Source organism: Bos indicus x Bos taurus, chromosome 5 (assembly GCF_003369695.1).
Source record: "Bos indicus x Bos taurus breed Angus x Brahman F1 hybrid chromosome 5, Bos_hybrid_MaternalHap_v2.0, whole genome shotgun sequence".
NCBI classification, from domain to species: Eukaryota; Metazoa; Chordata; class Mammalia; order Artiodactyla; family Bovidae; genus Bos; species Bos indicus x Bos taurus.
In genome coordinates this window covers 13,812,223-13,825,321 of record NC_040080.1, presented here as the reverse complement: position 1 = coordinate 13,825,321, position 13,099 = coordinate 13,812,223, and the positions used below count along the sequence as shown (strand labels likewise).

The 13,099-nt window shown below is 51.9% G+C and overlaps 1 protein-coding gene across 5 annotated transcripts in view; it reads left to right on the top strand.

The window, feature by feature from the left end:
* CRACR2A (calcium release activated channel regulator 2A) overlaps positions 1–13,099 on the top strand; it is a 158,424-nt gene that overhangs the window by 90,530 nt on the left and 54,795 nt on the right. For all 5 annotated transcript variants that reach the window (XM_027541053.1, XM_027541054.1, XM_027541052.1 and 2 more), the window contains 3 exons: positions 47–158; positions 1,400–1,583; positions 5,769–5,915. In XM_027541053.1, coding sequence (XP_027396854.1) covers positions 47–158; positions 1,400–1,583; positions 5,769–5,915 — 443 coding nt within the window. The remainder of the gene's footprint in view (positions 1–46; positions 159–1,399; positions 1,584–5,768; positions 5,916–13,099) is intronic.

The window sequence follows — 13,099 nt, the reverse complement described above, 5'->3', positions numbered from 1 at the left end:
CTCTGTGATGAGCAGTGTTAACCGTGGCAGTCTGCATTGTTTTCAGAGACTCCATAAGGAGCTGCCCCTCAGCTTGGAGGACCTGGAGGATGTGTTTGATACCCTGGATGCTGATGGCAACGGCTTCCTGACCCCAGAGGAGTTCACCACTGGATTTAGTAAGTTCTGATGGGTGCTGGGGCCCCAGGGTACGGGTCAGCCTAAAGCCATATAAGGGTTTCCCAGGTGGTGCTAGTGGCATAGAAACCGCCTGCCAATGCAGGAGACATAAGAGATGCAAGTTGGATCCCTGGGTCAGGAAGATCCTCTGGAGGAGGAAATGGCAACCCACTCCAGTATTCTTGCCTGGAGAACCCCATGGACAGAGGAGCCTGGCAGGGGACAGTCCGGGGGGGTCGCAGAGACTTGGACACTGAGCGTCTGAGCAGAGCCCTATAAGAAGCAGCTCTGCTCCATCATCTCTGAGGCAGCGTGTTGTACACCCTTCCCTGCCTCTCAAAGTTTCCAGATTGTGGGTCATTTGTTCTTTTTTCATGTGTCCTCCATCCCTGCTCACACCACTGCCCGCTTGGTGCCCACCCCCTGGAGAACGGCAAGGAGCGAGCAGAGAAGCTCTGGGGGGAGGCTCGGCATAAGAGGGGAGCTGAGGTGGGGTTTCCAGTCTGTCTGGGACCACAGAGTGGGAGGCTTACATGGCTCATTGCAACCTGGCTGGCTGAGTCTTCCAGGTTGAGGGGCACCAGCTTTCACAGGAATTTGTAAAGGGTTTGAATAGACCAGTTGTTCTCAAAGTGACCAGGAGGGAAGGAACTGAGATCCATGAATGAGATTAAAAAAAAACAAAACAAAACAGATACACCATCATATCTGATACTGATCAGATATTGATTAGAACAAATACAGGTCAGATAAATCACCATACATCTGCCTCCTTCCAGGAACCTTGTATTTGCTTAGACATCTCTGATGCCTTTCCTGACCTTCAGAAATTGATAACTGACTTGTAATGTGAAGCACAGTGATGCTGGCAGCCAGGAGAGCTAGGTGGTAACATGAAGCATAGGGAGTTGGGCTGCTGGAGTGTGATGGGGGGAAGGTCTTAGAGAAGGAATCCATGGAGAGATGATCTGAAGCCAGCCTTTAAAGTTTTGAGAACTACAAAATGCCATAGTACCTGCACTCTGCCTTTCCCAGGTTCTAACATCTCTGGCAGAATCTCGTCCAAGTAGGAAAGACACAGAATCCAGAGCATGTCATCCAAAGATCTTTGCTATGAAGGTCTGATCTCCCTTTTCTGTCTCTCGGCTGAACCTCAAGTGATTCCTGGCCGCTGAGAAAGTGAAGGTCTTCCTTGGTGAGTGTTGCCTAATTCAGACTCTTGTGCCCATGCGTCCCCCAGGTCACTTCTTCTTCAGCCAGAATAACCCAAGTCAGGAAGATGCAGGTGCACAGCCGGCCCAGCTCCAGGAGGAGAAGGTGTATCAGAGTAGAGGGGACGAGGACCTGGGCGACATGGACGAAGATGAAGAAGCCCAGTTCCAGACCCTCATGGACAGACTTGGAGCCCAAAAGGTTTTGGAAGAGTAAGTGGTGACAACGACCTGGGGACGGGGCCCAGCCCAGGGACAGCCTCTCCATCTGGCCCTTTCCACCTTAATGCTCATGAAGCCTTCAGCCAGGTCCCGGGTCTCTGCTTCCAGCTAGACCGGTGACTCAGTGCAGCCTGTCCTTGGCCATGACCTGGCTGGGTGCTAGGATTTAGGGCTCTGACCCTGCTTTTTGCATTATTTCCACGGGTAACACCCTGGTCCCCTGATCTCTCACTCTCTGCTGTTTATAATCAGCACTGTCCTTGGCTTAGTCTCCTTCACTTTAGGGGTGCTCACCCACCGGAGGGCAGTGCCAGGCCTTGAGGGTTTTCAGTGAGTCGCACCTGAGGCTTCCTGTCACCGCCTGCTCAGCTGCATCTCCACCTCCGCCGGGTCCCTGGGTCTGCAGTGCAAACCTTGTGCTTCTGCCAAAGGCACCTTATGTGGACGGGACTGCATGTCGGATCCCTGAGCCGAACCAAACCTGTTCTGGAAGCTAAGGTGGGAGGTGGACCTGTTTTTACCAGCTCATCACTTGGGCGATCAGTAACTCAGCTGAAAATTTTAGATGGTTGCCACTTCAAACCAAACATAATACTCCCATTTTTTCCTTTTTGGTACAAAGTATTTTGTAAGAAAGAGACACATAAATGTAAGCCCAGGCATTTTCAGTGAAATGTTATCAAGGGATGTCGTAACAGGTGGAAACTGGACAGAAGCCTGAGAAACGTGGAATGACTTCTGCCCCCATTCCCATCATCACCTTTTGCCTCTTCGTGTTGGGGTCTCTGGGTCCTGGGTTGGGAGTGAGTTTCATGAGGGGCGGGAATGTCCTGATGATTGGAGCTGCTGTGTCTGGAGCTTGGAAAGAGGAAGACTATGGAGGAGAAGGATGAAAAGGAAGAAGAGAGTGGTCTTCACACAACGTGTGGGCCAAGACAGCATGTGTAAGTCAAAGCATCTTCTAGCTTGTGGCAGAGTTGAGACAGGCAGGCCAGAGGGGACACCAGACCCCACCTCTCCAAGGACAAGAGGCCAGAGCCCAGTGACCATGCCCATGACCCTGTGAAGCCTTGTCCTGGAGGAGGGGGCAGGAGAGGGCCGTGTGGGGGCCAAGGGACTGTCATGAAAGCCAGGGGCGTCTCTGTCCACTCATCACTTCCAGGCCAGCCACCTTACAGAGGCTGCCCAGAGGACCTCTGTCAAGGGCCCCGGGCAGGGCTGAGCCCACATGATGAAGAGAAGGTTCCAGGGAAGAGTCGAACAGTGGACAAAACCAACACACAGAGTAGGGGGCCTGGGGACTTCCCTGGTGGCCCAGTGGATAGGAACCTGCCTGCCAATGTAGGAGACATGGGTTCGACCCTGGTCTGGGAACATCCCACATGCCTTGGAGTAACTAAGCCTGTGCTCTAGAACCAGTGAGCCACAGCTACTGAGCCTGCATGCTGCGACTACCGACGCCTCCGTGCTGTAAGGGCCCGAGAGCTGCAGCTACTGAAGCCAGCATGCCCCAGAGCCCCCACACCACAACCACTGAGCCTATGTGCCCTAGAGCCTGCGCTCCACAACAGGGGAAGCCTCCGCAGTGAGAAGACCGCACATCACAACCAAGAGTAACCCCTGCTTCCCAAACCAGAGAAAGCCTGTGTGTGGCAATGAAGACCCAGCACAGCTGAAAATAAATAAATAAAATTTTATATATATATATATATATATATATATATATATATATATATATATATATAAATTAAGATGGTGCCCGGGCATTGCAGTTTTCATTCAAGTTAAACACCGTAACGTGAGGGGGACCATCCAGACCGCAGGACCCCAGACGAGGAAGCAGAAAAGGCTGGGAAATTTTCAGAGGTCTTTAAAGATCTCACCAATTAAGGTGACATCTTGTTGGTTCGTGTGTTGTTCCGGAAGCAGGGAGATGGATGGACTGACCACCCAGAACCCCTTCTCACCCCCTACCCCTACATCCTTCCAAGAGAGTGACCCTGGCCTGGTCCAGATGTGGTAGGCAGAACACCTGGACTCCCAACTTTTCTCAGTGCTCTGGTTGGCTGCGTGATTGGGCAGCTGATCAGCCTTGGCTTATCTTTCATCCAGGGTTCAGAGATTTGTTTCTTTTCCAGAAATTTGGTGCTTCCCAGGTGACACAATGGTAAAGAATCTGCCTGACAATTCAGAAGAAGCAAGAGACATGAGTTCGATGTCTGGGTTGGGAGGATGATCCTCTGGAGAAGGAAATGGCAACCCATTCCAGTATTCTTGCCTGAAAAATCCCATGGACAGAGGAGCCTGGGAGGCTACAGTTCATAAGGGCGCAAAGAGTTGGACATGACTGAGTAACTGCCCAATACGCAAAAAAAAAAAAAACCAACAAAAAAAGATGTAACCACAATAGGTGGTTCAAAGAGCTTTGAAGAACATCACGAGGTCTGCTAATTTCAGAGGAGGCTCGAGCCCAAATGGCTCACTGCCAGGTTCCAATAGGAACCCGAGGGATGCAAACAGAAAAGTCTTGGCCAGTGAGGTGCACCTTGAGTTTATCATGCATTTACTTCATGAGGGGCAACCTGCCACAGTGATGGAAGGTCACTGTGGTATCACTCTGAGACCCTCATCGCGGAACCCTCTGTGCCATCTCCATTGTATCTACAGTACAATAGAGCAGACGACCACATGTTCTGTGGGTGGGTTGGGGGGAATGGAACTCATTCTGGAAAACAGGGAGGCTCCTTACCTCCCCTTCTCTCATTTCTAAAATCTCTCATGTCATCCAATTCAGTGCTGCATTTTCAACAAGTAATAGATACTTGTTGGGTGGATGGGTGGATGGATGGATGGGAGGATGGGAGGGTGGGTGTTTGGATGGATGAATGGATGGGTAGATGGGTGGATGGATGGGTGGATGGATGGATGGATGGATGAATGGATGGGTGGATGGATGGATGGATGGATGAATGGATGGGTGGATGATTGGTCTAGATGAGTTGGCAGATGTTTGGATAGAATGGAGCAAGGACAGGAAAGAGAGAGGGAGAGACAGTCAGATAGATGATCAGATAACTGACCAGAGCCAGCCTCACTTCTTGGTGAGCCTCCTCTCTGCTTGGTGCAGAGAGTAATATCCATGCCCCAGGCACATTGCTAACATGGCACCATCAAGTATTACTTTTGAGTACAATTTCTCAGATACCATGCTTGTTATACAAGCACAAGGGATTTTATTCTTTATCCTGAGGGCCCCTGGTAGTAGCTACCTTCGGATCATAGTGGCTTTGGAATTTAATGGACTGCAAATCAGATTGCTCTCTGGCTGTCTGTCTGATCACTGGCTGTAGACTGTTGAATCTCTCCAGAGGGAGAGCGGGGGCTGTGGCGTGCCGCCTCCCACCCCTTCCCTCCCCGATCACCATGTCCCTGCATGTCTCTGTTAAGTGCACGCACAAGAGCCCAGGGTGCTGGCTGGGGCGGGGGTGGTGCGGTTCTGGGCTCATCACTCTGCATCTGTCTCTCTGCCTGCTCCGTCCCCCTCCCTCTCCACCGTCTCCCCGTGTGCACACTCGGGTCTCTCAGCCTTGCTCCTTCCCTTCCCCTCGCCTGTCAGTCATGCCGCTGCCTCCGGGCCCCAGTGGGGCGCACTGTCTTCCCTCCATTCCCTGCAGTGACAGTTGCTTTCTGCCACCCAGCAGCTGGCACGTCTTCCCCTCTCAGCCGTGAGGACCGTCCTTCCTGAGGCGACAGGCCTTCTCCTTCAGCTCCATGACGCCTGTCCTCACAAGCACTGGGCTCCTGTCCTCCCCGCTTCCTCGGGTGTGGCCAGTAGGAGGCCAGCACGGGACCAGACAGGCCCGAGCTTGCCTCCTGGCTCCATCGCTTCGCAGCTGAGTGACCTGAGTTGTCTCATTCACCCCTCTCCGTCCGTCTCCTCGCCCATAAGCGGGGGTGTTAGCGGCACCTGCCTCACAGGTGACTGCAGGACGAAATGAACAAACGTTCATAAAGCAGTGGGCATGCAGCCAGCACTCAATAAATGCCAGCCCCTGACGTCACTGTCCCGACCACAGTGATGATGCTCTGGCTGCCCCTGTCGCCCCCGGGGCCTCGGGGTGTCCCGGGAAGCCTCGTGTCCACACTCCTGCCTCAATGCTCCTTTTTCTCTTGCAGTGAAGCTGATGTCAAGCAGCTCTGGCTGCAGCTCAAGAAGGACGAGCCTCACTTACTGTCCAACTTTGAGGATTTCCTGACCAGAATCTTCTCGCAGCTCCTAGAAGCCCATGAGGAGAAGAATGAGCTGGAGTGCGCCCTGAAAAAGTGGGTACCTGTGTCAGCCCGCCCTCTGCACAGACACGTGCAAACCAGGAACACCCCTTCTGTCTTATATCCGGCACTGCCGCCTGTCGGTCATCCACCCGAGCTGGGCCTGGGCTCAAGCTGACACCGTGTGTATGTTTCTAAGCCCTGGCTCACATGCACTAGGCCCTCAGCCATGCTCGGCACTGTGCTATCTTGTCTATTCATTCGGATATTTATCATCATCCACATTTTACAGATAGGGAAATTGAGGCAGTGGAAGGGTAAGTAACGCGTCCCCAGAATTCACAGCACGTAAGAGGCAGTGTGTATTCCTTTAAGCCAGATAGGCTGGTACCCAAGACCCGTTAGAAACCACCCTACCCGCCTCTGGGCAGTAAGGCCCCAGCATTTTGGGACCTCAGGCTGGGAGGAGTCCCAGCCTCACTGAATAAAAGTAGGTCCCAGCACCTCCTCTGTGGATGTTAGAAGCAGAACCAGGAAATCAGGAGCTCTGGGTCTGAGCCGTGTGGCTCTCCAGCCAGCTAGCTCTGTGACCTTGCTCTGCTCTCTTGGCCTCTCTGAGCTTTGATTTTTCTCACCTGTAAAATGAGGGGTTGGATTATTTTCTCCCCCTCATCACTCCGTCTCTGACCCCAGCCTTGATCACCCCCAAGGAGCCACAGGAAAGTCAGATGACACCCCCAGAAGGGCCAACGTTTCCCTTGTTCCCTAGGGAGGCGGGGGTCCTGAGTGGCCGCAGTGACCCAGCTCAGGGCTTAGAATCTTCCCTGCAGGGGGCCCCTCTGTGGCCTGCACCCCCGCAGGGAGAGACTTACTTCAGAGCCTTTCAGTCCTCACATCCATCTGTAAGTGGCCTCCATTCATGCTTTTGTCCCAGTTTAATGATGGTTATAAAGTTCGTGAGCTGAAAGTCAAGGTCACTGTCGGCTGTGTGGGAGAAATTAGTTCAGCCAGGAGTTCTAGCCCTCTGTGTCCACATCCTGGCCAGCTACCCCTGCCCTGGGTCAGCTGATGGAGTCCACCCTCGGCTGGGGAGGGGGTCACTGAACTGTCTGGCAGTCGATTTCCCAGAGGCCTGTAGCAAGCAGAGCACTGAAACGGGACAAGAGCACCCCGAGCTCCCGCCCAGGCACTGCCACCGACCAGCTGTGTGACCTCAGGCAATGTGCTTTACCTCTCTGTGCTCCAGTTTCCTTACTGGCAGCATTAGAACAGGATTGGTGCTGTTTAAACTTTCTGATGGAGACTCATCAGAAGAAATGCACTTGACTTTGGCGCTCGCACACACTTGCATGTCTGAGTAACTGAAACCAGTTTCATGAAACATGCTCATTCCCCTTACATGTGACGAGCTCTGAGGTTTTTTATTTTATAGCACATGCGTACTCAGTCACGTCTGACTCTTTGTGACCCCATGGACTGTAGCCCACCAGGCTCCTCTGTCCATGGCATTTCCCAAGCAAGAATACAGAAATGGGTTGCCATTTCCTCCTCCAGGGGATCTTCCTGACCTAGGGATTGAACTGTGTCTCTTGTGTCTCCTGCGTTGGCACACAAGTTCTTTACCTAGGAAGCCCAGCAATAAGAAATATAAGAAATACACAGTAGGTCCCATTGGAGTTTCTGTGTTCTCTTCTCTTCCCTTAAAGAAAGAAAAAGCATTCATCACATCCTGCTTCCCAGTTCTACCTGAACCAGGTGATCCCCGGAGGTCCTTGTAGCTCAAGTCAAACAAGAAACTGAAACCCCAGAAGGATCAGTTCAGTTGCTCGATTGTGTCCAACTCTACGACCCCATGGACTGCAGCATGCCAGGCTTCTCTGTCCTTCACCAACTCCCAGAGCTTGCTCAAACTCATGTCCATCAAGTCAGTGATGCCATCCAACCATCTCATCTTCTGTTGTCCCCTTCTCCTCCTGCCTTCAATCTTTCTCAGCATCAGGGTCTTTTCCAATGAGTCAGCTCTTCACATAAGGTGGCCAAAATATTGGAGTTTCAGCTTCAGCATCAGTCCTTCCAATGAACACTCAGGATTGATTTCCTTTAGGCTTGACTGGTTTGATCTCCTTGCAGTCCAAGGGACTCTCAAGAGTCTTCTCCAACACCATAGTTCAAAAGCATCAATTCTTTGGTGCTCAGCTTTCTTTATAGTCCAACTCTCACATCCGTACATAACTATTGGAAAGACTATAGCTCTGACTAGACAAACCTTTGTTGGCAAAGTAATGTCTCTGCTTTTTAATATGCTGTCTAGGTTGGTCATAACTTTTCTTCCAAGGATACAGAAGGATACTGGAAAAGGAAATGGCAACCCACTCCAGTATTCTTGCCTAGAGAATCCTGTGGACAGAGGAGCCTAGTGGGCTGCTGTCCATAGGGTCACACAGAGTTGGACACGACTGGGGCGACTTAGCAACAGCAGCAACAGAAGGATACAGAATAGTTAAATGGGAGGCTTTACAAATAGCTCGGGTGAGGCCAAGTGATGCTGGGACATCTAGGAGGCGAGTTTGGGAGTTTGGGCTTGTTTGAGGGAGGGACACATTCTGGTTAGTGAGAAAAGGAAGTCTGGAGAAATTTTTTTTTAAATATTTATTTGGCTGTCCTGAATCTTAGTTATAGCCCATGGGATCTTTAGTTATGCCATGTGGGATCTAGTTCCCTGACCAGGGATCAAACCCGGGCTCCCTCCATTGGGAGCACAGAGTCTTAGCCATCAGACCCCAGGAAAGTCCCCTGGGGGAATGGTTTGATTTGGGCTGGAGTCGGGGGAACCCTGACAACTGTCAGAGCATCTCCCAGGCTCCCCCATGAGCCGACTGTTCAGTCCAGGTTCTAACTCATCACTCTATCTGGGACATGAGCATCACCCAGAGAGGGTGACAAGGCTTGACTGCTGTGGGCCACTTGGGGCTGGGCACCAGGGCACAGTTCTCGTGTGACTAGCAGCTGGCATGTAAGAGATGTGGGTTCGATCCCTGGGTCGGGAAGATCCCCTGAAGGAGGAAATGGCAACCCACTCCAGTGTTCTTACCTGGAGAATCCTATGGACACAGGAGCCTGGTGGGCTACAGTCCATGGGGTTGCAAAAGAGTCAGACACAACTAAAGCAATTTAGCATGCGTGCACAACGGGCACTTACTCTGTGCCAGGCTGAACTGGGCAAAAGGAACACAGAGTCCCCATCTCTGAGGAGTTTACAATCACGCCCAGGAGGCAGAGCCGTAAAAATTCTGCTGCAGAGCCGACCAGAAAATCCCTGGGCTGTTGAAACACTCGACAGCATTGCCATTGGCAGCAGCAGTAGCCTCGGCTTTCTCCTCCTTTTCTGAACCGCACACCTCGGTTCTCTCTCCCATGGGGCCCAGAGAAATGTGACTAACCTGGGGGCACTCCTGGCCCCAGCTCCCAGGCTGGCTGTGCCCCTCATGGTTAGTCTTGCTGCAGTGAGTGAGGAAGGGCCCCCAGCATCCTCCAGGGTCACCTCCAGGCTCTGGGAGGGAGGAGGATGCAGCGGGTGGGATGCTTGGGGGTGACATCTTGATGTCTGGAGACTCAAGCGTTAAGACAGTGTCAGAAACAGCACGGGGCCTTTCCTCCCTGCTGGCAGTTTCATTTTCTGACTCTGCACCTCAGGAGCAGGGGAAGGAAGCAAGTCTGGGAGCCTTCGACCTCCCCCGACCCTTGTCTCTTGGAAAAGCAGTTGAGAAGCCCTCAGATTTGGGCTAGAATCTGGGTTCAGTGTTTGACGCTGCTGCATGTCCATGGGCAAGCAGCCACGACCCAGTGGGATGAGGCAGGGGCAGGTCGAATGCAGGGACCTTGGGCTAATGCCCAGCTCCTCTGCTGCACCTCCAGAGGTGGGTGCATGCCCTCCAGCACCTCCACTTCCCTCCGAAGAAAAGGGAGGTCAGGTCGCAACCAAGCCACTCTTCTCTGTATGCACCGTGCAGAGACTTGGAGAAACTTATACTTTACCTTAGGAGACATATGAGTAGTTTGACATGAGAAAGGACTTCTGGCCATCAGAGTGATGAACTCTTCCACTGTATAAAGCATCCTGCCATTTATGATGATTCAGAAAAAAAAGAAAAGCTTGGGCTCTCCAGATGTAGAACGGGGCTGCCTGGAGGCAGCATCACCAGCAGGAATTCTGGAACCACACCCCAGGAGGACCCCGTCAGCTTGGTCTGCAGTGGGGGCTCCAAGTCTACATGTATAAAATCTCCTGACTTTGGACCAGAGCTGGAATCTGCTGGAGGAGTTGCTGGGTTGAGTTCCTTACCAGGATCTAACCCTGAGGATGGGGGAGAAGATGGATTAGGCTGTATCTGGGGAGCGCTTTGAAGAGAAGTGCTTTCAAGATCAAAGGCAGCCTCAGCTCCATCCTCTGCAGCTCAGAGCCTGGAAACACCCCCAGGCCGCCCGCTCTGCATCCTCGGTGGACCACCCTTGGCCTTGGCGAGCTTAGCCCACACCCTCATTGGCATTGGTTCCTCATCTGCACAGTTTCCTGGCCCAGATGATTCAGGCCTTGAGCAGTTTCTCAGGAGCGTGGAGGTTGGTGGAGGTGGGCTACACTTGCAACTCCCACCCTCCCAGCCACTGTCCCGTTGCTGTCCATGCAGACTCACTTCCTTTAGCCCCGAGACGGTGTCCAGACCAGGAAGGAAGGTGTCTCATAACCTGACAGGCAGCCCAACTGGGATACCTGGTACCTGACACAAGCCTGAGAACTGGTGTTCCGTGATGGGGGCGGGGGGCAGTCACTGTTTCTTTGACCTTGCCACCAGGTAGGACAGGGGTCCCCAACCTCCGGGATCTAATGCCTGCTGATCTGAGGTGAGCTCATGGAATAATAATAGAAATAAAGGGCACAGTAGCTATAATGCAACTTGAATCATCCTGAAAGCAACCCGCCCCATCACCCTGGGCAGGGGGGAATTATCTTCCATGAAAATGGTCCCTGGTGCCAAAAAGGTCGAAGACCACTGATGGCAATTAAAGCATTGTGTGTATGGCCAGTAGTCCTTGTGAGGAATCTTAGCTGTGTGGTTCTGGCAAGTTAGCTTGTTTCAGAATGACCAGGGGCTCTGGGTTAAAAGGTAGATCCTTAGGTTCCTACCCCAGAGGGTCTAAATCAGTATGTCTTGGGGGTGGGGGATCCAGGAATGTGGGTTCTGAAGCAGGTAGACCCCAGACCTCACTGAGAAATGCTGTCTAGCTTCTAGAAGGTATGTGTGTTAGTCACTCAGGGGCTTCCTTGGTGGCTTAGATGGTAAGGAATTCACCTGCAGTGCAGGAGACTCAGGTTCGATCCCTGGGTCGGGAAGATTCCCTGGGGAAGGGAATGGCAACCCACTCTAGTGTTCTTGCCTGGAGAATTCCATGGACAGAGGAGGCAGACTGGTGGGCTACAGTCCATGGGGTCCCAAAGAGTCGGACACGACTGAACAAACTTCTGGAAGGTATCAGGCTGCAGCAGGCACACCCTGGCTCTTCCAGTCTGTAATTCCTCTCCCGTTCTCTGAGTAGAGGGAAGTTCTTGGGGTGGGCCCTCAGCCATGAGGCCACGGCTTAGTCACGCCCGTGTTTTTTTAATTGGTGTACTATTATCGGAGGCAGAAGCACATTGTTAACTTTGCCCTGAGAGCAGAAGGAACAGTGAGGGTGATTGTGCTCTGTGGTCACTGGGGGCATGATTTGTAAACCTGACTAATGAAGAATGGTTTGCTTTATAGGCTGGGATAAAGCTGCAAAGTTGGTTTATACAAGGCAGCAGAATCTAATTAGGGAGAAACCATCCATCTTGAAAATCCAATTGGCGATTTTACAGCCTTCGCAGAATTTTCGACAAACTCGTATGTTTGCCTTTCATTCAGTGATACTCTAATCCTGTGTGTGTGTGAGAGAGAGACCGACGACAGAGAGACTGGGAGAGACTGCTTTCAGGGGAACAAGAGAACCCTAGTGAATTTTTCTAGTGAGAGCCTCCCTTTGCCTCTGGAGACTGCAGTTGCGAGGAAAAGGCAGCAGGGAGCGGTGGCGAGTCTGAGTCCCAACCACGAAGTTGGCGGAGGCAGAATGCGCTTCCATTTTCTCTGGCCAAGAGCAGACTCTCTGAGAGGTTTCTGGCCCGGGGTCTCCATTCTGTGAACAGAGCATGAGGGGCAGGGGTCGGGGAGACAGGGGAAGGGGGCAGCCTCCAGACATTCAGCCCCATTCCTCACCCCCTTGATCTCTCACTCCACAATTGACAGACGCCAGATGAGGTTTGGATGCTGACAATCCAGAACACAGAGGTGTGGAGTTGTCATCTTTCTTTTTTAACATTTTTATTGATGTATCATTGATTTACAATGTTATATTAGTTTCTGCTATTCAGCAAAGTGAATCAGCTATACATACATATCTGCTATGCTGTGCTTAGTAGCATCTGACTCTTTGTGACCCCGTGGACTGTAGCCCACCAGGCTCCTCTGTCCGTGGGGATTCTCCAGGCAGGAATGCTGGAGTAGCTTGCCAAGACCTCCTCCAGGGGATCTTCCCAACCCAAGGATCAAACCCAAGTCTCCCACATTGCAGGTGGATTCTTTACCATCTGAGCCACCAGAGAAACCCATGTATCTGCGTGTGTGTGTGTGTGTGTGTGCACGCGTGTGTGTGCATGTGCACACACACGCGTGCTAAGTCGCTTCAGTCAGTCCAACTCTTTGAGATCCCTTGGACTGTAGCCCACCAGGCTCCTCTGTCCAAGGGATTCTCCTGGCAAGAACACTGGAATGGGTAGCCACTCCCTTCTTCAGGGGATCTTCCTGACCCAGGGATTGAACCCAGGTATCCTGCATTGCAGGAGGATTCCTTACAGCTGAGCCACTGGGGAAGCCAGTGGAGACCGCAGTTGCGAGGAAAAGGCAGCAGGGCACCTTTATATATATATATATATATATATATATGATATATGATATATCTTTTTAAAATTCTTTTCTCATGTAGGTCATTACAGAGTACTGAATAGAGTTCCCTGTGCTATACAGTAGGTCCTTATTACTTGTCTGTTTTGTATATAGCAGTGCGTATATGTCAATCCCAATCTCCCAACTTATCCCCCCACCCCCACTTTCCTCCCCGGTAACCGTAAGTTTGTTTTCTGCATCTGTGCCTCTATTTCTGTGTTGTAA